Source organism: Rhamphochromis longiceps, linkage group LG13 (assembly GCF_057381845.1).
Source record: "Rhamphochromis longiceps isolate RC_006_pf linkage group LG13, R_longiceps_female_GT1.1, whole genome shotgun sequence".
NCBI lineage: Eukaryota > Metazoa > Chordata > Actinopteri > Cichliformes > Cichlidae > Rhamphochromis > Rhamphochromis longiceps.
Genome location: NC_140569.1, coordinates 11,122,632 through 11,148,193, shown reverse-complemented (window position 1 = coordinate 11,148,193; position 25,562 = coordinate 11,122,632). Strand labels below are relative to the sequence as shown.

General features: G+C 41.5%; 1 protein-coding gene across 1 annotated transcript in view; it reads right to left on the bottom strand.

The window, feature by feature from the left end:
- The window catches only part of lrpprc (leucine-rich pentatricopeptide repeat containing), a 59,803-nt gene extending 34,250 nt beyond the window's left edge, over nucleotides 1–25,553 (bottom strand). The window contains exons 1-22 of the mRNA XM_085427582.1: nucleotides 25,332–25,553; nucleotides 24,389–24,591; nucleotides 24,130–24,252; nucleotides 23,888–24,009; nucleotides 23,702–23,760; nucleotides 22,559–22,645; nucleotides 21,980–22,106; nucleotides 20,408–20,552; nucleotides 20,106–20,260; nucleotides 19,649–19,754; nucleotides 19,359–19,466; nucleotides 12,386–12,504; nucleotides 12,165–12,255; nucleotides 10,452–10,521; nucleotides 8,448–8,475; nucleotides 7,849–7,906; nucleotides 6,849–6,955; nucleotides 5,522–5,599; nucleotides 5,254–5,325; nucleotides 4,912–5,025; nucleotides 4,657–4,787; nucleotides 4,241–4,326 (exon numbers count right to left, since the gene is read on the bottom strand). Coding sequence (XP_085283708.1) covers nucleotides 4,241–4,326; nucleotides 4,657–4,787; nucleotides 4,912–5,025; nucleotides 5,254–5,325; nucleotides 5,522–5,599; nucleotides 6,849–6,955; nucleotides 7,849–7,906; nucleotides 8,448–8,475; nucleotides 10,452–10,521; nucleotides 12,165–12,255; nucleotides 12,386–12,504; nucleotides 19,359–19,466; nucleotides 19,649–19,754; nucleotides 20,106–20,260; nucleotides 20,408–20,552; nucleotides 21,980–22,106; nucleotides 22,559–22,645; nucleotides 23,702–23,760; nucleotides 23,888–24,009; nucleotides 24,130–24,252; nucleotides 24,389–24,591; nucleotides 25,332–25,537 — 2,395 coding nt within the window. The 5' untranslated portion in view covers nucleotides 25,538–25,553. The remainder of the gene's footprint in view (nucleotides 1–4,240; nucleotides 4,327–4,656; nucleotides 4,788–4,911; nucleotides 5,026–5,253; nucleotides 5,326–5,521; nucleotides 5,600–6,848; nucleotides 6,956–7,848; nucleotides 7,907–8,447; nucleotides 8,476–10,451; nucleotides 10,522–12,164; nucleotides 12,256–12,385; nucleotides 12,505–19,358; nucleotides 19,467–19,648; nucleotides 19,755–20,105; nucleotides 20,261–20,407; nucleotides 20,553–21,979; nucleotides 22,107–22,558; nucleotides 22,646–23,701; nucleotides 23,761–23,887; nucleotides 24,010–24,129; nucleotides 24,253–24,388; nucleotides 24,592–25,331) is intronic.
- Nucleotides 25,554–25,562: the final 9 nt, after the last annotated feature.

The following is a 25,562-nucleotide window of genomic DNA, read 5'->3' as shown; positions in this document are numbered from 1 at the left end:
GGAGGGCTTTTTACTGGGCCACGCGTCCATCTGGCCAACACTAGGGGCTAAATGGTGAAAAGAGAGTGTGGTTTGTGTGTGTGTATATGTGGTGTATCAGGGTAAAGCAATTAAGATGCGTTTACCATCTATTTAGACAGCTGCTAATGGGCTGACAGAGATACAGCCGCTCTCCACCACGGATACTAATCTATACAGCATGACCAAGAAGGAGGAGGGAGATGGAGAGATGCACAGACACAGAATATATTTGAATAATCACCATTAAGCCTCCAAATGCAGGATAATGTTGGGTCCTGTCTTACAAAGATCCTCGCTCTTTTCACTGGTGAAGATTTTAGTACACAGATGCATGAAAGCAAATAAAGTGAACACATGGGAGTAATGATATCCACACCTACACAGCTGTTAATACAACAAAACCCCTCAAACGAGTGTCACTCTACTGGGAACACACACCCTCGTGGGCTGAGATACGGGGCCACTGGTGAGTGCTTTGGCATCCTAATTTCAGTCTGTCTCTCCAGCCCTCCACCTCCCTATGCCAGTTGTTATGGCGATGGGAACCCATGGCTGTCACAGATTTAATGGGACGGGGGGAAAAAATAGAGGGGCGAAGAGGGGGACGGGGTGACTAGCAGTGGAGGAGACACCGCTAAACAGGGGGAGAAAATAAAAGGAGGGTTAAGCTTTTCAAAAGGGATAAGTTTGGTTAATTGAATGTGGGCCTGATGAAGATAAAGGGTACTCTTTCAACTTATCCGGTTTCTGTTGCTGCTCTGTTTCTGTTTTTAATTATCAAGATATCAGCAATTGATACCATCAACATAGTTTCCAACTACAAATATATTCCCACGTTTTACCAATTCTGCGATACTCAACACACTGCAATTCCCCGTATCATATCTGTGCCACTGAAGACAAAGCAAGAGGATTTAGACGATCTGCCCTCCAATTGCCCCCCCACCCCAACATTTTAGCCGCTTTCTTCATTGCAACTTTTAAATTACCCTCAAGTCTTTTCCTTTCAGGCTAATTTATTTCATAAGCATTACCTTAAGCAGTAACTAAATCATGACCCTGATAAGTAAAATTAGTGGTGGAATTGGTTTAAAGCAGGGGTGGGCATTTAATTTCCCCAAGGGGCCACATGAGAAATCGGGACTGTTGTGGTGGACTGCACTAATAAGCTTATGAAGAGATAAAATTCATGAGCAGAATTGAGATCAGCTTATTGGAGCGGTTCTCTACGACTCTCATGAGGCCCCTTGGTGAAAATTCATTGCTCACCACTCGTGTAAAAACGAGTGTATAAATGTATGTAATGTAAGAAGAAGCAAAAAGATATAATGCAATATTCATATTCTGTCCCACTCATAGGTGTGCTTTTAACTTCTTTCAACAAAGAACACAAGCACCACAAATCAGGGAGGTGAGCTTGATGGAAGAATGTGTGGATGTGTGACACAAACGTTTGATAATTAAATCTGTTCAGTTTAATAATGTTGCTGTAAGTCACCTTCGTGGGAAAACTTAAAATTATGCTAATTTTGTCATAGTGAAAATATTTCTTCATTCAACTCAACCAGCATACATGATAATAAAGCTACACTTAACATGCTTATAATAACAGTTTAGGTCTCTGCACTACTAGTGTCAATGCACTCAAATGTCAATAAACAGAATGACAAAAATGAAACAGACATCACTTCATGAACAGACGAACTGAGCAAGGTTATCCACAAGAAAAACAAAGAAAACCTTCAAAAAACAGAACAGTTTCCCCCTAAAGAACGGTTTTCCACAGAGTTGATTACAAATGGTGGTATCAACATTAAACAATATCTCTAATGACTTGAGTCGTTGTCAAGTCTGTACTATTTATCACTTCCAGTGAAACTTGTGCTTCACTCCGACTATCCATCTCCATGCCTCCCACTCTCCCTTTCTCCGTACCTCTCTCCATCACTAACTGACAGACCCACTAATCACTGAGACCAATGGCTTGGAGTTGATCTGCCCAAATGGATCAACACTAGCTAACATCCCTCCGTCCACCGTCCAAACTTCCCCCACGGCGTCCTCTCTCCATCTCCCCCTTTATCTGTTCGTTTAGCCAGTATGCATATCCATCAGCTCAGCCGAGCATCATGGCCAGCACAGCGAGCCAGACCACCCACACACACACACACACACACACACACACACACACACACACACACACACACGTGTGCGCACACAATTGAAGAGATGGGGAGGCAGACAGGCCAGGTAAACAAACATCACACAGCCCAGTGGTTCACCTAATGTTCCATGACATGACTGCTAGTGATGTCTCTTTCCCAAACACACATAGCTCCAAAGACATATCCAGGACCACCAAAAGCCAGAACAAGTTCTGTTTACCAAAGTGGGAGGATGGACAGGTGGAGGAAGCGGAGCAAGGGCAGGTCAAACAGATGGCTGTGATAGAAGAGGTATATTTAAAAAAGGACAGAGCTTGCAAAGATGGAGAGAGAGGATACTCAGAGGACAGAGGCTATGCTGGGTGCACTCTTTGTGATCGTCTGGATCTGTTACTTAAAGGGTTATGGATGCATTGGGTGAAGATTGGCTCAACTTTGATTAATCCAGAACTGCATCTAGATCCAGTGAGTTAAAGCACATCATTTTGATATTCTCAAGAAAATACCACAAACATATATTTTGGTGGAAGTAAGATATCTGGAGTAGATCTTGTTAACAAAAGTGTTTATAACAGCATATGTCTGTATTAGCCAATAAACACTGGATTTTATATAATTTGTTTGAAATAGACACTAAATGTGGACTATTACAGTACTGAATAAAACATAATAACAATAATAAACATTTTAATGTTCAGCAGTTTTCCACCTGCCCATGTTGACAGGAGAATCTTTTCCTAAATCTCAACAGATGAACCTACAATGATGTTTTTGGACCTCAACATGCTAGAAAAAAAAAAGCCAAAGAGATGCAAGATCAGGAAGATTTATGGACATGTGAAAGTTAATCTGAGGAGCGAGCAGCATAGGAAGATCAATCAGCTATTAGAAGAGGAATCAATTATGAAGAATTACCTAAGAGCAACAGGGGAAGGTAAGTAAAAAGAATAAAGTGAAAAGGATGACGTATTGTAAAAACAAAGTTCGCCTGTTAGGTGAAATGAGAGAGCCATGAGCAAAAAACAAAAAAAGCCATTAGAGACAGTGAGAAGTAAAGAAGGATGCCAGGAGACATGATCTTCATCTGGTCCTGGTGTGTGCTGGGAGCCAGGCGGACCAGCGTCTGGGTGGGGACAGGCTAAAATCAAGGTTAGCCATGTGTGCTAATGTGGCTGACAAGCGTCCCCCTCCATATGCACACTCCAACTAATGGCAAATGCGTTAGCGCTGCCTATACACACCCCAACACACATACACAGATGGATAACACCAACCGCCGTGCCACCAAATGCCTTTTGCTTGAATTCACATGCAAATTTGCGTGTCGCTGTGTGTATGTGTGTGTGAGAAATGTTCAAGCACTTTGGTGGACATGATCTGCCATTAGCATCAAGGCAGATTTCAATAATTCTGGAAAAATACACACAGTCCTGTAATTTTCCCCTCTCTCGTTTCTCACTGACACGGATGTGCGTGTGTGTATGTGTGTGTGTTGGAGGGGATAAGAGAATGACACGCTTTGCGACGGAGCAGAGGAGAGAGGGTCAGATAGAGAGATAGCAAAAGGGGAGGAGAGGAACGGCGAGGAGAGACAAGGGAAACATTTTTCCTGTCATTGGGTGCAAAAAGCAGAGCGGCAAAACTGATGGTAATTGGGTCTTCGATGGGCTGAAGGAAACCCACCGTAGCATTCTGGAAATAGCCAGCTAATGTGGTTTGAGGGAGGGGAAATGACAGATTGTGACAGAGCTGGTGACACGTACAAAGAAGCGCATTGGTTTTTAAGTTCAAGCCAGATATACTGACAAAGAAAAAGCAGCAGTCAATTGTATGTATTACTTTTATTTAAAGAGGGAAGGCTACTGGAGCAAGCTCAACTTTATAAGAATATCCTCATCACGCAAAATTAAAATAAACAAAACAAAAAAGGATTAATCACTCAAAAAAAAAAAGGACTTAACAACTTAAGAAATTTATTAATCAAAGAATTTGTCAAACTAATAGCACAAAGAAGGAAAAAAAAATACATTATTTGTAGTTCTAGGTTAACTTACCCTCCATTCTGCCATTTACAGAAAGGACCTTGACCAGTGCAAGGTATTTGCTGGCATCCAATGCTACTGATGAGTCCTTACGACTCCTAAAAGCAGAGACAGAGATAGCAACAGACAGACTTGATTAATGTATTCCACTTACAGTAATGCAACTCATCTATTGTACGTTCTCAGTGTTCAGGCTGATGCTGGAAGCAGGTGGTGAGTGAAGAGAAGGAAACGGGGGAGGCAGAGGGGAGAGTTTCCTGTGTTTTAGCCAGTCAACTAAGCGGCTGGACCCTGCATTAATGTCTCCCCTAATACCACTCAAGTTAAACTTTAATGGCCTGCTACTGGCCACAGTGCAGCCATGTGCGTCTGTGTGTGTGCGCGCGTGTAGAAAATTTGTTTGTGTGCGCACATTATGCTCCACTCACAATTCTCTCTTCAGGTTCAGTGCTTCCTCCACATTGTTTTGGCGACAGCACAGGTTGATGAGGATGGCGTAGCCGCCGGCTGTCATCTCCTCTTCGTGCTGCTGCTTCAGCTCGAGGGCACGCTGCAGGTTCTGATCAGACAACAACGCTCTCAGGAAAAAAAAATAACCCAAAACCAAACACAAAAACAAAGCAGCTAACTTCAAAAAAGAAAACAAAAGAAAAAGAGCCTTATGAGACCAAAAGAAATTTTACCTCCTCAGCACTCAGAGCCTGGATGGCCTGTTTGAGAACAAGTCCTAATGGTTTGTTCTCTGCTTTTAGTTCAGCCAATTTATTCTCAAGTGCCAACACCTTGCCCTCAATTCCCTAAAGGAGACAGAAAGGTGTTAAACACATGTACATGACCACTGTCCAACCTCACGGGTACAGGAGCTTGTACAAATAGACACATGGACATTCATCTCCACAGGAGAGCTGCGCTCTTACTTGGGGTGTGGGGAAGATGTCTTTACAAAATGGCACATCAAAGAAAGTTATGAGGATAATTGTGAAACTTGAACATTTTGTATGCGTCCTTCACAATGTCCTACTTACAGTGGCACGAGGAGTAGCTGACACAGGGCCATTGGAGACTTTCTCTTTGGGGTCTACCAAAGCCATCACATCCTGACACACACACATGCACACACAGCGTCAACACTTGGCATCCAATTTCTACTGCAGTATAATGAGCACTTAGAGTAACAGTGCAGAAAACATAGTGGAAAAACTGACTCTAATTTACCTGAAAACGATATAATAAAATGTCCAAAGTAACAGTAGGTATATTTAAAAATAAAAGACTGAAGGTCGGGCTCAATACCTTGACAAGCTCAGGAACGTGGCAGGAATCCAGAAGGTTCCTTATCCCTCGATAGAGGTTTACTGAAATCATTATATTCTGTGTAGAAATCAGCAGGAAAACAAACATCAGCAAGAAACTCGAGCTTAACCTGTCGATTTCTGTTACAAAGTCAGCTGAAAATCTCTCAGCCACAACTAAATTTAAAAAAATCCATCAAGAGCTTATGCTCAAAATCGTTTGCGGAGCATAACGCTGTAATCAGGTGCTACTGGAAATGATGCAATTTCAATAAAGGGACATTAACGACTAATTAACAACAAAATGGCAAAACTCTTTCAGTGACATCCTTTTTTTGGTGATTAATACCTGAGAGATGACCTGCATGCAAATTAGAGTTGACGCTATTGACTCATTACTCAAAAATGAATATGCAACTATTCACTGGATTCCACTTTGCAGATGAGAGTTTGAGCTTTTGTGTGTTTTATGTTATGTGGGTTAAGGCCCTCCACAGATGACTGATGAGCCAATAATGAGATGAAAATATAATACAACAGGACAACTTTAAATACATACAAGACGAAAAAAAAACATAAAAAAAAAAACTAAATAATGGCTGGATATATATAGAAAAAAAAATCCTAAAATATATAATATACAATAGTCAAAAACCCTGAAGATGAATAAAATAATGTAATTCTGGATAAAAATGAAAGACCTCAAAACCCAAAATAATAAAATAGAATCAAACAAAGATATATACACTCTCACAAAACACTAGTCTGGACTTTGAGAAATTGATTAGGATACTTTCATCTTGTGAATGTTTATGCTGATTAGAATTTAAAGGAAAATGACAAATTAATAAATATTGTGATATATATTCATATTTGCTCCAAAGCATATGAAGTATCGCTTTATATGAAAAGGATTTCCGCAGATGAAGGTGAGAAACAGCACTGCCAACACTGGTATCAAAAAAAAAATGTCCACTTAAGGATTAACATTTATTTTTTTTACACTTTAAATTCCAAACAAAGCCAGTGAAGAGAGTTTTTGTTTCTTCCTTTTTTCCCCCTAAATCCTTGATGTAAAACATGATTTAATCTTCTTCGACATGTCTGGACCTCGTAACTCAAACCTTCACTCTTGAAAAATAGAGCACAGGATGAGCGTGTATACTGTAAATAATCCGAGTCCGATTACACACCGCATCATCTCAGATCAGACAGTCCAAGCTCCTTTAAAGTGGGAAGGTTATGAATGTACTGGATATAGAGATGTTAGTACATGAATGTGTGGTGTGTGCATTTCTCCCCCCAATCAACTTAATCGGTGTGTGTACCTTAGACTGCAGCTGACTGAAGAATTTCCGCAATTTGTCTTCTTGCGCCCGCACCTGCCCTTCTGACATGCTGTCGATCAGATTATACAGGAAGTAGGCTGTAGCTTCTGCACAAACACACACGCATATACACATGCACAGTGAGCCGTTGTCTTGGGAATACATTTCATTTGCCACCGTGTCAGTCACTCTGGCCATTTGTGCATTTATACTATTTTTCTGTAACCTCTGCAGAGTGTGTGATTGTGTTTCTTTTCTGCTGACAGAAGCTGCTTTTGGGCTGGAGTTTGAGTGAATGTACGACGGCTGGCAGTGACAGATTCCTCTTACTGCAGCGTGTACACACACACACACACTTGCAGATGTCGTGTAACTGGATGTGACATGGATAACGGTCTCCATCGCTCCCACCTGCACACATACCAGTTTCAGCACTTTGGACATTCTGTGACACACACACACACACACACACACACACACACACACACACACACACACACACACACACACACACACACACACACACACACACACACACACACAGCGACATTAACGCTCTGCACACACACTGACAGCGCAAAAACGCTGCCTAACAGTCACACATACCCACTTTAACTACTCTGCGCTGTGTCAGCAGCTAGGCTCCCTTTCCTCCGATGGAGAGGGCAGGTCTTTCATCCACACAGCAACACACTCACACTCACACACACACACACACAAAATGATGAGAAGTGGGCCGGGCAGCAGTCCACTGCTACTGAGACTGAACGTAAAGACATGCAAAGCATTTTTTTGTCATCTGAATTATAGTTAGAAAGTGACAGCGCATACAGTCCCGACTCTGAATACCAATATGAGTTACACGTACAGCCATACTCTCACTCCTCTCTCCTTCTCACCTGCACAAATGCACACAAACACATTCCAGGCATGTCCTTGTATACAAGATATCAGCATCATGAATTGTTGGTAGGAATGGGACATATAAATGTTTCCTTACCAGCAGGGGAAGAGTTTCCTTTAGAGAAGCGTTCATCTTTGTATAAGACCTCAGTAATCTGGAAACACAAATTGATCACACATAGAAATTACAGTACGTCATATGCAGCAAGTGGAAGAATGTACATGGCATAACCAAATAATGACAGGCATGGGCCATGTTTTAACAATGTAGATTCTATCTCCAAAAGTTGATTCTGTTCATCTGGACATAGCGTTTTCTGGGAGAAACGTTTCGTCACTCATCCAAGTGACTTCTTCAGTCTCAGCTGACTGCAGGTTTCCCCAATCTTATAAACAGTACAGTAAAAATGTAGATTTTACTGAATGTGACTTTCTGTCAGAAAAGCAAATTAAATATCAAACCCTTATTTTGCAACCCTCCTAAATGCAACTCATCTTAACTTACAAGAAAAAAGCCAATCAGAGGCAGACAGAAATTCATCTCATGTCTCATTAAACTTGTGTCAAGTTTAAAAAATGCTTCTTTTTATTTGCACTTGTTTGTTCTAACATAGCCGCTGATAAACTCCTTCTAAACCTCTCTGTTGTACTTCTATATCACTCTTTGCAGCCCGCGTGGGCATGTTGACCTCTTACCTTCACCATGCTCTCCACATCAGCAGACCTGCAGGGGGCAGTAGAGGACAAGACATGAGTACCCAGGGCAGGTCAACAAGACTCCAACTTCACAGAGTTGCTGTGCAGTTTGGTCATAAGCAAGCATAGGCTATACTTTAAATATAAAAGGACATCTTTATGCGTCACCAGCTTACTTTCCCTTAATATCTTTGTGTTAATATATAACTGTTTTAAGCTAGTAGTTAACAGCCTCCCTTTAACGCCACACTAAAAAAAAGTATTAGGTAAAAACACTATATAATATTTAAAGCAGCAAAAATACATTTTCATACCTTTAAAGAAAAACACAAATTCTGTACATTTTGCTACATTTTCCCCCCAAAGTGAGGAAAATCCAGTTCTTCAGGAACTACAATGATACATCTTCGCTCAAAGACGTTTTGCATTAAGGACTTACTCAATAAATGACGTAACTTTTATTCTAACAACACACATGATATGACATTTGAAATCAAGTAATCGTAACACAGACAGTGTCATGTTCCCGTAGCTTCTGAATTGACAGTGTGGCACAACACACCGAGAAAGAGCGACAGATTTTGTAATTTGACATTCTCAACCTCGCTGTACATGAGAGGAGAGACGGCAGTATAAAAGCCTGGAAAAACCACAAAAGACACAGTGAAACAAAGTCACACACATGCACACAGGCTAAATGATGACAATGTGTGACATTTCTGGCGTTGTCAGCTAGTTGGCGGAAAGGAGGAGAAAGTGGGTGATGAGAGGAGGGAAGAAGAGGTCTTTAATGATTAAATTATCCCCTGACCTTGTCTTTGACAGGAGCAGGTCTTACACAGCGATGACACGGCGTTCGCAAACACACACATGCACACACAGACGCACACGGTCCCCAAGTGACAAGCCCAATTATGACCCTGTCAGCCAACCTAACTATCAGAACGGTGAGAGTGTGTGTGTGTGTGTGTGTGTGTGTGTGTGTGTGTGTGTGTGTGTGTGTGTGTGTACATGTGTGTGCAATGAGAGAAAAGCAAATAAAAAAAGCTCTGGAGATAAAATAAAAACAAACGTGGATACTGCGAGTTAAAATGGAAACGACACATATGTAGAGAAACATTTCGATTTAAAGTTTGTCTTATTATTTTTACTACATTTTTATTATAAAGCTTCTGAATAAATTTTTAGCTTTAAAAAAAAAAAAAAAAAAAAAAAAAAGGCATTTTGCTATAATTCTAGTCCTTAAAGTAAAAACTATGCTGCCAAGCTCAAACTATGGCATTGTCTTGTTTTTTTAAATGATGGATTCCTGAGAATAATCAGCATAACTTTTTCCCTTTTGTTAGTTAGCATGCACTACAACAAAGAAACTACCAGCTGAATTATAAAGCTCAAATTTAAGCTCAACTGAGCGTATCCTGGCTTAGTGGAAGAAATAACTTTGGTCCCAGCAGACAAGTCAGCATTTTTCTCTTGACACACCTCCAGCCTCACTCAGGGGCTGGAGTGTTTTTGTGTGGGTGTGTAGTGCTAAACTGTAAATATTCATAAACATCCCTTCAAGAAAGCCTGTGGGTCAGTCTGCGTTTGTGTGTCTGTGTAGGGTGAGACAACCAGAGACCAGTATGGGGGTCTGGGTATGAGCGACAGTGTTGGGCATCTGCTAATTTACATATCTCCCACGGTGCTTTGAGGCAAGAGCTAAGGGATGACAAGCTCCATATGCATGAGGCATCCATGTATATCTTTTGTGTGTGTGCATGTGTCTGCATGCATGTGTGTGTGGTAGTGTTTTTCCCCGCAGCTGCTGAAGCACAGACACTGTAGATGGTGTGATCAGCTGCACATGTCATATTCATAGCATATGCTGCAGTGACCTCCACATAGCTACAGGCCTCCCTCAAACACCAGTGAGGAGTTTGGGGGCAAAATATGGAGAAATATGGAATATAAAGTGATGGGGAACATGTGAACACATGAAGGGACGGCAGGCTAATAACTCACTTTTTGAAGCCCAGAATGAGGCTGCTGCGGAAAACACCGAGGTCCAGGGAGGGGAAGGAAGGATCCAACACTGGAAAGAGAAGACAAATCATGATTACAGGGGAAAAAAGCGACAAACCGATTCACATTCTGGAATCCTGCAATGAAGTTTAAGATTGGGATTGGTGGCCTTGCAATTCAACTAATCAATAATCTAACATGCAAGGCTTTCAGCACATTTTCAGCAAAGTTCAGGAGAAAGCTTAAATTCAAAGCTTTGTTTAAAGCTGTAATGTGATAGTTATTCCACCCTCACCAGTCTGCATAAAACCCTGCAAACAGGGAATGTGATTAGAAGTAATGCTATTCCAGTAATAAGCCAGAAGCTACAGTCCCAAACGCTGCCTAAAAGGCAGTGTCGAAGTGTAACACTGATGACACATTGCCTGTGTGAAGACTTCTACGTTCACCTGCCATTATTAACTGGAAGAAACACCACTATGCCAATCACATGGCAGTAACTCAATTAGGGCTGTGCGATATGACCAAAATCTCATATCCCGATATAAGAATTCTATCGTCCCGATAACGATATAAATCACAAAAATGTAGCATTTTCTGTAAATTTTGTGAATCTCGGGCAGCTCGTCTTACGGGAAGTGTTTCCAGCTGCGCGTCATGTAGCTGGAGTCGAGTGTTTTAACCAAAGCATGAAACTATACATTTTTAGACATAAGTTGTAAAGGCCGCCGTTTTCTTTGGTCTAAGGTTTATTTTTTAGCACCTGGCGGCTCTTTTTTAATTCTCATCCATAAATAATCTGCTCTTTCACGTGATTCAGTTTATTTTGAAAAATCTCAACAGGATCTTGAGCTTTATTGTGAAAGGTTTATGTGGAACATAAACAAGCGGACATGCGATGGTGTTACGTCGTTGTTGCTAACCACAACGCATAAAAACAGGCGCTTGTCCGTCCATAGTGTGGTTATATGAAATATAAGGGAAAGAGAAAACTTTAAGAAATTAATATAGCCACTACAGTGACCATCAAAACGATGAAAAAAATACTGCCGTAAACAGTTTATTTTGCGACACCACGAAACAAACGATAGCGTAAAATGAAATGATAGACGTTTTTATATTGTCATCCGATATATATCGTTATATCGAACAGCCCTAAACAATGCATTTAAGCATGTGGACATGGTCTTGGTTTCTGCTTCCACATTCGAGAAAAGTATCTAACTATTCTGCCAAGACAATTTTTTTGCACACAAAAAGGCAACACATAACGTTGGCAGCAGATAAGACCCAGCACCATTTCTAGGAAGATATGTGAGGGTTAAAGAATCTGTAAAACTTTCTTCACATGAGGCCAAAAAAAGGAAAATAAATTCACTAGGGAGTACAAATGAAAGAAACGCAACAGCTGCCTGTGAAAATGAGTGGTGGATGCTAGAGACTAAAAACAGAAGAAAGGGAAAACAGGAAGAGTCATCCATTATTTAGCGGCCATCTCTATCCCATTCCTCTGCCAGTTGAGGCGCCTCTCGTTCTCGCTTCTTACATATTCACACAAACTAATCTCTTAAAAGGCCTGATGAGCACCGAGAAGCAAGTGGGCAAATGTGTGTGTGTGTGTGTGTGTGTTAATGCTGGGCCAATTAGCCTGCAGGCAAAGTGCAAAAAATGCTGCAGAGATTCTTTAGACTGAATAAGAGAGTGTGTACTTACACAGAGTGTAGAGTTTGGCCAGGTCGGTCACAGCCACCAAGCGCATCTCTGAGCATAAAAAGCCCTCCGACTCCACAGAGATGCCTGCATCCTGAAGACCAAAACAACAAAAAAAAATCCCAGACAACTTTAAATCAGAATAAACATAAATGAAAACTGGTCACATGAAAAAAACCAAACAAACCAACAAACAAGAACCCTCACACAGATTTATGGATTACCTTGAGGGCTTGTCGAGCTGCATCAATGCTGGGGAACACAGGGAGGATGTAGTTGGATAAAGTCTCGACATCAGGGGAAACATCGAGAGCCTGCATGCCTTTCATCACCTCTACAACACCTACAACACACAAGTAATAGGTAAGAAAAATCTGCCTTTCTTCCCCCCAGATGGATGCATTTATGTTGTGTAGTGAAAGAAGCAACTAAGAGTTGTTGTTTTTTTTAATGAAACAACAGAATAAAAAGACAAAAAAGACAAAAATAGATCAATGCTTCTATCAGAGGTTCCTTTGAATTCTGAAGGTACTCAGTTAAATATTGTTTGAAAATCACTCATTCCTAGAATCTAGGATGCTACTGTCAAACAGGTACCCTTAAACCAGAATATATTCAGTTTAAAAATCAGAAGAAAAGTCTCAAACACACAAATATAAAAGCAAAGTTGTTATTTGCACCGTTATAAATGATAATCTTAATTTTTTTTTTAAACCAGCTTTTCTATCATTCAGATTCTAATGACAAATGCATTATAGAATATGAAAGGCCTTGAAGTTAATGTGACTGAAAGGGTGAAATTAAGAACTTTTATACATGCTTTCCTTTTCTCATATTTGTGCACAGGTCTGACGAAAAACTATTAAATCCACTCTTCTTTTCAGCAACAAAGTGCAAATGGCTCTTTCACGATCTACCTCAGACGAGTGAGTGCGTGTGCATAAACATGCAGTTGCCCTGAAGTGGACTCTTGCACCCTCACCCTGTTCTCCAGCAGAAACTGGAGGTCCTGCTCCAGGGAAAGAGGCCAAAAACAGTCACATACATATGGAACAGCCATTCGCATGTTTAACATGCCTTCAAGCATCTTCATGTTTGTGTGTGCACATATGCAAGCAGCTTTGGAGCACTTTGCATATTTCTGGGAGCATGGCCACAAAGGAAATGGGCCTAAATGAGCACATATACACGTCTGTGTGTGCGTGTTTGCTCTTATTAAGTGTTACAATTTGGTGCAAGGACAGAAATAATCCATCTATGGTACTATACATGCTATGCATAAGCACATCAAGGGCTTATACACCTGGCTCCCAAGCGGACTTCTGAAAACTATCCTAAAGTGCTTCCTTGAGTTGACATACCTTAAGATGCTGTGTGTATTTAAGCTGCACTCAGGTGCAAAACAAACACACACACATATCTGTGTTTCTGCATCCTAATGGGACGTATGTGTTCACCTGGCAGCCTCTTTTCAGCTGAATAAAAGATGAGTCCTGGGCTTTTATATGCCATTAAAACCTGCCGCTGGGGTGCATTATCCCAGGTAGGGCTACCTGAACCACTCCATCCATCCACCCTTCTCCGCCCTCCATTTCACTCATTCATCGTCCCCTCTCACTATCCATCTACCTGCTTTCAAGTTAAAGTAAACAGACGATCTTCTCAATGGAGGATCCATCCACTCTGCTGCCCATCCCTCCATTCTTACCCCCTAATCACTTTCATCCAACTCTTTTTTTATGAAAGAAAACAGGGAGCACCTTCTGTCCTCCTGAATAATCCATAATCAATTTCACAGAGAGCAAAAGGAGCTGAAAACAAGTGAATGGATAGCTGGAAGTATATAAATGGACAGGTTCTCTCACGCTTTTCAGCTTCCACACATGAGCTTTCATGACCGTCAGCACTTTTCTTTGGTCAGTTGAGCAGGTTTGTGTGCTTTCATCCCCACAATCAACTAACCAAAAGCTTTAATTCCTCTGAACTCCAGGTTGTTTCTTCTTTGGTTTGATTTAAAGGCTTGAATTGAGTTAACTAAGAAGCAAGCCTATGAATAATACTAGTTATTAAAAATTTCTTTCTTTCTTTGTTTTTTTAAAAAAGGGGGTTACGCAAGCAATACTGTGCAAAAGTCTTAATTTCTTTACATTTTACTTCCAGGGAGCCAGACTTTCTTAGAATTTTTAAAGTGGTCTTAAGAAATAGTTCTCCAAGCTCTCTGAAGATCTTTTAAAAGTTTTCGTTGAAACATTGGCTGCTTTCTCACTCCTTTTCACTGTAAAGCCACTTTAAACTGAACTAAGAATCACTCATCCTTAAAATGACAGCTCTTTCAAGGGATGAACTAGTGTTGTGCCTACACATCACCAATAACTTGGTAAAGAACGGATTTTAAAACCATATCTTTAGGAATTTTTTTTTTTTTGCACCAATAAAGTGATTCCCGAAGAGCTATTAGCGAAGAACTAGACAAGGTGTGCAGTGTGTACTTTAAAAACAATTGAGGAAACTGGGAGTGGAAGTGGAAGACAAATGCAATGGGAGGTTCAAATCATCAACAGTAGGTACATCTATAAACCAAGATGGAGGCTCTGTGATGGTTTGGGGCTGAATTTTGGTGTTGGTGTTGGAGATCTTGTCGAAATCTGATGGATAGATTTTGATCCACAATCCAATACTATCTATTAAAATATTGACTTTCAAGCTTCTTAGAATTGTACAGACTGTTTTTGCCTTCCATGCACGTTTTACTATATCCCTAGCAAAATGTAAAGAAAAGAGGGGTGACTTTTGCACAGTACTATATCTAAGTAACGTCAATATAGTAAATACAGAACCAGTGCCTTTGTCTCATCTGTCAAAACTGTTAACTACGAATAAATTAGTAAAACAGTTAAGCTACAACGCTAAACAAGGCCTGATAATATGTAGTGTCATTTATACCACTCTCTCTTTTGTCTTTTCACTCCAGAATACATAATAATGTGAAAGCCTCTTTCTTCTTTCCTCCCTGTCTGAACAATTTAAAGACAGATTTGGCACAGAGGACAACTGAGAAGAGGGGAGACCTCTCTAGGTTGGTCAGCATTAAGACTGACATACCATCCAGGCAAGAAGTATCAAAGTAGTGAGTTAAGCATGGCAGTGGTCACAAGATATCATCATCAGATTCATGTCTTCAGGTTAACTGTCACAGACGAGAAGTGAGGATGGAGAAGAGAGAGGAGGAGAGGAGTGGAGTGGAGTGAACTGGTCGCTGTCATCTCCTCTTGTCCTTGGACATGAGTACCTGTCACTTCCCCCTTTGCTCTCTCCCCCCCTAACACCATCTGTCTCTCCGTGTCCATGACTCTCTAAAGGTAGACATTGTTGCTGCAAGGCAAAGGCAGGTTATGTTTAAAAACATAAGAAAAAGTCTATTTTGTGAGACATCTAGAGCTGCAATTTCACCCTTCCTTTTCTTTCTTTTAATCAAGATGATACTTGGCTCTCACACCACATTTTAAATCAGAATTAAGTTCAGGGTCAGGCTGTGAATGTGCTAACTATCTGACAGAAAAGTCTGCTTCCCACAGAGGATGTAAACAAAATCAGGTAAGGGGCAAAAGCAGAGAAGGGAGCCTTTACCTCATCACCCCGACTCTCAAACAAACAAGGCCAGAAACACCACCTCTTCCTCTACAGTTTCCCCTCCGCTCCCTTTTCTTGCTCCTCCATGTCAGATGTGATAAGAGTGCTTTGTGTTGCGAGGACTGACAAGCATCGACTAGCTGCAGGCAGGTGGCATATATGGCCAAACATATGCTTTCTCCAAACCCGCCAAATCCACACCTAATCAGAATGTTCTCCCCCATCCCCCGCCACTGCCCGCCTTCAATTCCACAGCTCCAGCCTCTCTGCCTGCTAGTGACACCTGTGGACAAAAAGTGACACGGCGCTTAATATTTCATAGGCCGTGCACAGTGGGGCGCGTAATCCAAAGTGAATTCCCTCAGAGCCCTTACATTTACATGAAATCAAGTCACTCTGCATCAGTCACATCACCTGCACTGGTCTTCGAAAGCCCGCCCTCTCCACTTCCAACTTTCAATACACACACACACACACACACACACACCTCCAACAACAGCAGGAGAGAGAAAGGGGGGAAAGAAAAGAGAAGTTGCATCATTCATGAGCGTTGAGGCCAACACCATCACAAACAAGCGAGTGTGTGAGTGAGAGTGAAGTTTCTCCGTTTTCCTTCCTTCCGTTCTTCCTCCTTTCTCCTTCTGTGATACCTAAATGGATGCTGTCCGATGTGTCTGTGTGGCTTCGAGACTGTGCGGTCAGAGAATTTAAGCTGGAGTAAGTGTCTGTGTGTGTGGTTGTGCATGTTTAAACTCCTGTCTAGTCCACTTGTTCATGCTGTCAAGCTAGCCGCCGAGACATCTCACCATTCAAACTGCGAATCTGTCTCGACCACACGGAGAAGCCAATCTGCAGCATCGCCACACCGGCGTAACCGGTTTCTACTCCCTGCCAGTTCAAATGCTGTCAATTGGCTGACAGTTGAAAAATACATCATTTATTAATCGCTCTAAAAAAACCCAAAGAGAGACCCAGGGTTCAGCATAAATAAAGCACTTAAAAACCGAGCGGCTACTGAACACATTTGACAGAGCACATTCACTAATGAGTTATGAATTTTGACAAGTCGCCAGATGCCAGCTATCTGTCAGTGAGACGATTTCCCCCACAAGCCCATAGCTGACAAAGACAAGAGAAAGAAACTAATTATTTTCCTTCAAACGAGACAGAAATTGGGGACAGAAATATTCCCATAAAATGCATCTGCTGAGCCATTAAACTATATTAAGAGGCTAAAACCCCAAAAAGTTTTCAACCGAGTGTCAGACAAGAGTCCAGTAAAAGTAACGTGCCCAGTGAAAGAAGGGGGGGAAAAAAGGGGGGCTGTGCCACATTTAACACAAATCACACATAGTACCTGTCAAAAGCTCCAGGTGAGTAAAGTTTAAAAGTTAAAAATGAAATTATTTGTCAAGTTTGTTCTGACATGAAAGAAACAGCTTTTTTTTAAAAAGCTGCTCTTGTAAATATTCTGGCAGCCGTCACATTTTCTGTGTAATATCACGCATTAGCTCATTGTTGTCCAAGAGTACAAAATAATATGCTATGAAATATACTTTTTTTTTACCTACCCTGCTCATTATTGTCCAGAATACTTTGCAGAAATAAATTACATTAATTGATGTAATGGCTCCATTTATGTGTTAATTTCATACAACCAGTTACTGCTACTGCTTTTTTTGCTCAGGAGGAAAAAAAAAGTCCCCATTTGATTATTATCCTGGAAAGAAATAAAGCAAAGATTACTCTCACAATCTAAATGTAGCCCCGTACCCCCACAAGATATCGGCATAGCACTTCAGTGGAAAAGGAGTACTGCAGGGAATCGGAAAAACATCTGGACTGAAAAACAAGTTGACTTAGACAAATGATTGGAGGAAACGACTGAAGCAAAACGACCTCTGACCCCTCAATGCATCCGAGAGGTCTGTGCATCCATCTATGTGGGTCTGTATGAGCAGGAGGGAGATGCAGAAGTCCAACCATTCAGACTGCTTCTGCACAGTTGATGTAGTGTTCGCTTTTATATGTACGGTGTCTTTTTGCAACACTGCTAGAAGCACATACCAAAGATTATTTCAAAGACTTACACAACAGGTCTAAAAGTGTTTAGAGTTCCAGAAACCCGATAAAAACCAAAACGTTAATGACGTAGTAGCTTTTCTAGTTATTTCCTGTAAAAAAAGGCCAAAAGACCCATTAGGTGACCAATGTGTGCAAGTTTGATTAAATTATGAGCAATGCTGAAGGAAAAGTAGCAATTCTTGTGATGTGCAGACAGAAGCTTCGCCATGGCATAAGCTCATCGGTCCTTCAGCCAGATGAGCTAAAAATACAATGTTCATTTGCCTCTGCACTTTCTGAAAGTCAACATTTATTTAGGATCCGGAACAAATGCAAAGTGTGTACATCTTCTAAAATTTGCTATCTATTCCAAGAACTCTCTAGAGAGACCCGTGTGGATTTGTGAGTAGGTGTTTCTGTGTGCGTTTGTCTCGTCTTCGCCTGCTCTGACTCTGTCATGCAAGGATCAGACCTCTTCGCCCTTGACTGCCCCAGCCAAGTGAAACCTGTCCCAGTTGGACCACTCTGTGAGTCATTAATATTTAAGGGAAACTCTTTTAAAAGCTCTTTCTGGTACAGAGGAAGTCATAATCCCCTCTGCACCACAGAAAAAAAAAAGAAAAACATGTTCAAAAACTGCTAATATGACATTCACCAAAAACCTATTTCCTATTACGTGTATTAAAAACAGCTGGTAGGTCAGTTTTTCCTTCTGTCACAAGGCTGTATAACACCTGTTAGGTTCTCATACACACAAGATTGCTCGCATCAGGTAAAGCGGCTTGTTTAGCTACAAGATCTAATGGTTTCTATCAAGTTATTGGCTTCCAAGTGATGGCACAGATTACAAGCACATGAGCAATAACTCATAAAAAAACATAACATTAACACATGAAGACATGTTTAGCTTCTACAGCAATTAATCAGGATGTAAAATAAAGTCAAATGGACCTCATCAATATGACAATGTTGCAAAATCAAAGTTGTATGAGTATCTTAGGGAGGGGCAACATTTTAGCTGGTCTTGACTTTCCAAAAAGTCTTTAAAATGGTAAATGGCCTGTATTTATATAGCGCCTTACTAGTCCCTAAGGACCCCAAAGCGCTTAACATATCCAGTCATCCACCCATTCACACACACATTCACACACTGGTGATGGCAGCTACATTGTAACCACAGCCACCCTGGGGCGCACTGACAGAGGCGAGGCTGCCGGACACTGGCGCCACCGGGCCCTCTGACCACCACCAGTAGGCAACGGGTGAAGTGTCTTGCCCAAGGACACAACGACCGAGACTGTCCAAGCCGGGGCTCGAACCGGCAACCTTCCGATTACAAGGCGAACTCCCAACTCTTGAGCCACGATCGCCACAAAGGGCTGTTTTAGTGGGTACGACTTGATCCTGAGGTTATGGTTTGAATCAGGCTTAATCATCACAAAGGTAGTAGTAAAAGTAAGTGTGTGTGTGTGTGTGTGTGTGTGTGTGTGTGTGTGTGTGTACCAGCTATGTTCTTGTCTTTGACGTGCTGAGTGAGAAGGGGCCAGAAGAAGTGAGGTCTTACGGGCAACTTCTCCTCCTTAAATAATTTCATCAGCTCTAAAGAAGTACCTGCAAATACAGATAAAAAAGTTAATTAATAACTTGATATATTACTGGATATAACTGGCAAACTTTTATGTTTTGCTTACAATTGACCACATGCAAGTAAATTGGCGAGTGTGCATGCATCAGTAGCAAATAAATATATCTGTGAGTAAGCAGATGCATGTAAGTGAAAGCATGTGCCGTACCAGTTTTCTTGGCCTCCAGGGCGCAGGACAGAGTGAAGCTGAGTGGTGATGTGTGCATATTTGACTCTTGGAGCTCTTTGCAGAAGCAGATGATCTTCTCCAGAGACTGGAGTCCACATATAGGAAACAAAAATGTAATTTATATTGTTATTAACGTTACAAACCCTGCATCCAGTTTGAAAATCAATGCCAGCTAACAGTCAACTGCTAAAGAGAACTGACCAGGGATATCAAACCAACTTTACATTGGCAGCCATAAACAGCCGAGTTTGATGTCAAGTGAATTTTAGGAATTTTTCTGTCATTTAATTGAATATCTATTACTTAAGTACTTTGGTGTAGTATGAATGCGCAGGGAGAAAGTCTTTATTATATCAGCCATATGTTTGACACCCCTCCTCTAAAATATGGTCTAATCCTGTGTCTTTGTCTCTTAAAGAAACCAGGGCCTGAGTACCGTATCCATGTTGATGCAATGTCGGAGGAAGAAGTTGCCCAGGTTGGCAGAGTCACTTGAGTTATCAGACTGCAGAGTGGGAAACGTCTTCAAGATGTGAAAAGCTGTGTCCTCCTGTCCCTGAGTTATCAGGCTCAGACACAAGTTCATGGCATCTGCAAGAACAACAACAACACACACAATTTGTATAACAGCTCCCAATTTCTTTAAATCGAGACTTTGACTAAATTGTATTTCTTTTTATGATTTTACTTTCATAAAACTAAAGTGAGTGCTGTAAAACACGTCACATTAATGTGTACCTGGAACGTAACCCCTCTCATGCCTCAAGCGCTCGACCATCTCTGGGATGTGCTGCTGGTGTTTGGACTTGGCCAGCGTGAAGATGACCTGCATGATGTCCCGGTCCATCAGACTGCAGTCTGCACTCTCTGCCGCCTCCAGAGTCTGAAAGAAAGCAAATTAATAAGGAAGAGAGAGGAGGGGTATAAAACTGAGTAAGCAACCTTGAAAATCTAAAATTCTTCTGATAACTTTTATAAAATTTTGTCTGAAAATCAAAAGTTATATATATCAATTATTTGGCAACCTGACATGTCTGACTTTAAACAGCATTATTACTAGACAGATGAATTATTTATTTTAGACAAAATTACATTTATTATACAGTTAGCAATATAATTATTAGCCAAACCCATTTTTCATATGTTTGTGCCCCCTAGGGGGGCATGTTTGTTTTTAACAGATTAATTCCCTGTGCTAGCCGCTCAGATGTAATGGACAATTTAAATCAACATTCCATTTAACAAACTTTATCAGGCTTGGTCTAAGATGACACGTGCTAATATCTGAAAAGTACGGTGGCCTTGAGAGGCCAAACGGACTGCAACTTAAGAAAACACCAGCAATACGAAAAACGCTGCAAAAGGACACAAAACAACGGAAATAGGAAAAAACACAAGGCAAGTGTTTCTGGGGAGAAAATTACCCGATGGAACAGTTGCAGGAACCCAAAACATGCTAGGTGTGTTTTATCATGATTCATACAATACTGATGACAGGTTTTTAGGCTAATAGTTGGGCTAACACACTTACCTCTCATCTTTTCTTTGCTCACAAAACCGATAGATCCTCCACTTCTTTTAAGTGTCTCCCAGCGCAATTCTTAGCATATTTTGGTTCCTGCAAATGGTCCATCGGGTTATTGTCTCCCCAGAAACACTTTCCTTGTGCTTTTGGAAATCTGTTTCTCCTATTTCTGTTTTGTTTTTTCCTATTTATGTTGTCGTTTTTCCTATTTCCGTTGTGTTTTGTGTGCTTTTGCAGCCTTTTTCTTATTGCTGGTGTTTTCTTAAGTTGCAGTCCGTTTGGCCTCTCAGGGCCACCGTAGAAAAGACTCAAAACAGAAGATTTTTGAACTTTTTGTTGGTAAAATCCCTTCCTCAACTTACTCACGATATACAACATGGGCAAAAATGCAGTGAGACAGAAAAAAATCCTCACATGTGGTTTGCAAATACAATTATATGTTATATTTTTAATTACAATGTCAGTGACACAGTAGCTCATCCAGCTCACAATTCAAAGGTTACTGTAATGTGTGAAGTACATAAATAAAGCAAGAGTATCAACAGACCATGATCACCCATTAAATAATCCTTATCTGTAAATTAAATTAATGTTGGACCAGAACTGTAGTTGGAGTACTGACTCTTTTGAGTTTTGGATGGACTGTTGGAGACCTCGCATCACACAAGCTCAGCATACCTTCACCAGATAAGCTAAAAAAGTGGCAAGCAGTTCAAAAGCTGCACCCTTAAATACACCTACACCTTCAACCCTTAGGTGGCACTACACACAATTAATGCACACACCTTTTTCATGTTTTCCAGATCGCCCTTCTCAGCATACGCGTTCAACAGTGACACGTAAGTGTCGGGACCCGGTTCAATTCCTGCTCCATGCATCACAGACAAGATGTTCTTAGCACTCTCGATGTCACTGTCGAGTAATAAAGATTACAGCTTATTTAAATCCAAATTCCTTCAATTATAACATTTGTTATGTGATATTAAATTCATCCATCCATCCAGTCGCTTCCGCTTATCCTTTTCAGGGTCGCGGGGGGCGCTGGAGCCAATCCCAGCTGTCATAGCTCGAGAGGCGGGGTACACCCTGGACAGGTCGCCGGTCTGTCGCAGGGCTAACACACAGGGACAGACAACCATTCATACTCACATTCACACCTAGTGGCAATTTGGATTATCCAATTAACCTATCCCCACAAACTGCATGTCTTTGGACGGTGGGAGGAAGCCGGAGTACCCGGAGGGAACCCACGCAGACACGGGGAGAACATGCAAACTCCACACAGAAAGACCCCGGCCCCACATATTGATATTAAATTCAATATGTTAAAAAAAATAGATAAATAAAAAAGTACTGACACTTACCCTGCACGAGCATGACCTGTCACCAACGAACTGAACACAGCTTCAGTGATGGGCAAGTCTTTATTCTTCATGAAACCCAATATGGTGCTGAGAAAGCCGAAAAGCATTACATCAACATTAAAATGAGAAGAAAAAAAAGCAAGCAACACAACAAGTAATCTAACAGTAAACCCATGAGAAGCACGGTAAACCAAAATACCCAGACACAGAAAAGGCTGCTGAGCTGAATGACAAGTATTTAAAAGAATAAATAAACAAAAACCACCACACAGAAAAATTTATAATAATAATAATAATAATAATAATAATAATAATAATAATAATAATGATAATGGATACTTTATTGATCCCCATGGGGAAATTACTTGTTTTTCTCTGCATTTGACCCATTCACTCAGTGAAGCAGTGGGCAGCCCACTAAGCAGGCGCCCGGGGAGCAGTGTGTAGGGACGGTACCTTGCTCAGGGGTACCTCAGGGTAGCCGTTAAGTGGATTCGAACCGCCGACCTTCCGATCATGGGGCGACCACTTTACCTACTGAGCTATCCCTGCCCATAATGATTAGCCCTCCTGATCACGATATAACAAGAGGGCTGACCATGGAAAGCCTTGGCTGTCCCTCCCTCAGCCTGGCTCTGCCAGAATTTCTTCCTGTTAAAAGTTACTTTTTAACTTCCTACTGTCGCTAAGTGCTTGCTCATAGTGGGCAATCTGATTGTTGGGGAGGATGTATTTTATTATTGTAGGGTCATACCAGGGACTACAGATGACAAAAGTCATATTTACATGATGAATATAAATGCTCATGTTAATTAATATGCACTGTTCCTTTAAAAAAAAAAACAATAGTGAATGAGTCATTCACTCAGGAAATACACTGAAATTTGTCAGGAGGAGAGTTCGCCTGGCAAGATCAGTGCTCACAAGTCACACTGCAGTCAGTAGAAATAGAGACAATCTCATCAGTAGTACTGGGTTCAATGAAAACATTTCACATGGTGTTATATGGATGTGGACTTTTAGGAGTAACCAAAATAGTTTCTTTAAAGACACCTACTCCATTCACCTGAATTGTGAAACTGTTAGTTCAGCAAAAGTACCCGCAGTGGACAGGTTACTATTAAGAAAAGAACATTTACCCACCTGGCTCCTTCAATATCTCCATTTTGGCAGTAGGCTGCGATGAGCCTCTGGTAGGTAACCTATGCATAAAATAAAACAAATTAAAACAGCTAGAATTAACAAAATGAAATACTCTCTTCATGTAGCTGAACACAAATCTAACTATGCATTTCTTGACATTACAGCACTCTGCACTGCACTACTTACTCTGTTGGGCTGGATATTAGCCGCTTCCATTTTGGCCAGGAAGTCAGTGGGGGAGAATTTGAACTCATTCTGAAGGTAAACCTTCAGCAAAGCATTGTAGTGGCTCACATCATACTGTGCACCTAGCGAAGACAATGTGCAGCCAGGGTAATTAAACATATACAAAACACTCACTACACAACTAGGATTTTGTAGTGCACATCTCTTGTGTGTGCAAGACTGTACTTAGCGCAGCCCCTTACCCAACTCCTTCAGTTTCTCCCACACACGGTGTGCCAGCTCAGTGCGTTCTTCCAGAGGCACCTCAGGCAGCAGGGACCCACAGCTACGGAGCAGCAACAGGGCCTGGTTACCACTGGGATAGCCTGCAGATAGCAGAGGTGGATGAGGAAGGAGAGAGAAAGCAAAACATTTCATTACTGTCTCTCAAAGAGTTCAAATGGCCATTAGCAGGCATCCATTATTAAAGGTCCCTCTGTGGTTGCTCATCCTCTTGCCTACCTGCCCTGCAGATATCATGGAAGATGCGCTGAAGCAGGGTCTTGGTAATACGACCGGTCCTCCTCACAGAACTGTCCAGCCTGGTCAGGGCCCAGTCAAACTGCTGCGCTTGCTTGGAGCGCACTGCAATGCTGGCTTCATCCTTTAGCTCGGTGGCCACAGAAAAACTACGCACACACCCCGCTGCATATGACCACACGCGACTGTGAAGATACAGGCCATAGGTATAAATGCAACAGCAGAAAAATAACTAACTCAGTTCTGCTGTGGATGGATATCAGAGAAAAGAAATATTTAATTTCAGAAAGTCTGCCCCACCATCACAGTATGTGTTTACTGCACAACAACAGGCATGTTGTCAAAGACAGTTACACAGCTGTACACAGTGAAAGCCAGACCTGTGACCTTGAAGTGAAGAAAAAGTCCCTCCAAGTAGGTCCACGGCTGCTAGTAGCCATCACTTCTATATCAGCTGAGGCCAGTTTTTCTTTCGTGCTCATTAATAATACTATAAATGTTCATTTAAGCTGCAATTTACGCGCATCATCGTGGCTGCTGTGTAACAGTGCACACTGGTCTCCAGTGATAGGCCCAAAAGTCAGCGTGTGTACAGCTGGGAGCAAATTGATGGCAGGAAGTGGTTGCTAACAGTTACAGCTTCATTACGAACTAGATTATAGTAACCGGCTTGATTACAGATTAAACAGACAGTGAGTTTACCCTGGTTACACAACAACTCATCATCACCTTGCATAACCTGGTAGCCATGTTTAACCAACGAGAACTGAGCTGTTACCTACGTGATCTATAACGTATCCTAACAAACCACATTTAATGCAGCAGGTCATATCTGTCAACACTTGCGTGTGCCTTTGGGTGTCATTGAGCCTCAATGACATCTCTGCTGCTGCATGCTCACGCGTGAATCACAGATGCCTGGTACCTGGACGCGTTTTCAGTAACAGGTCCGATCTGTCGGGCACAAACTCCGGTCCTTCTGCCGCTGAGAGCCCCGCTGTACAGCCGACCAAGCGTCGGTCCGTTTCTTTTAGTGCATGTGATCTGAAGCAAACCCGAAGGCGAAAACTTGAGTAACCGGGATGATCTCAAGAGCGCAGCCATGTTTTCTGTCGCAGCGTGGAAGAACATCCGCACCACGTGACTTGCCAAAAGT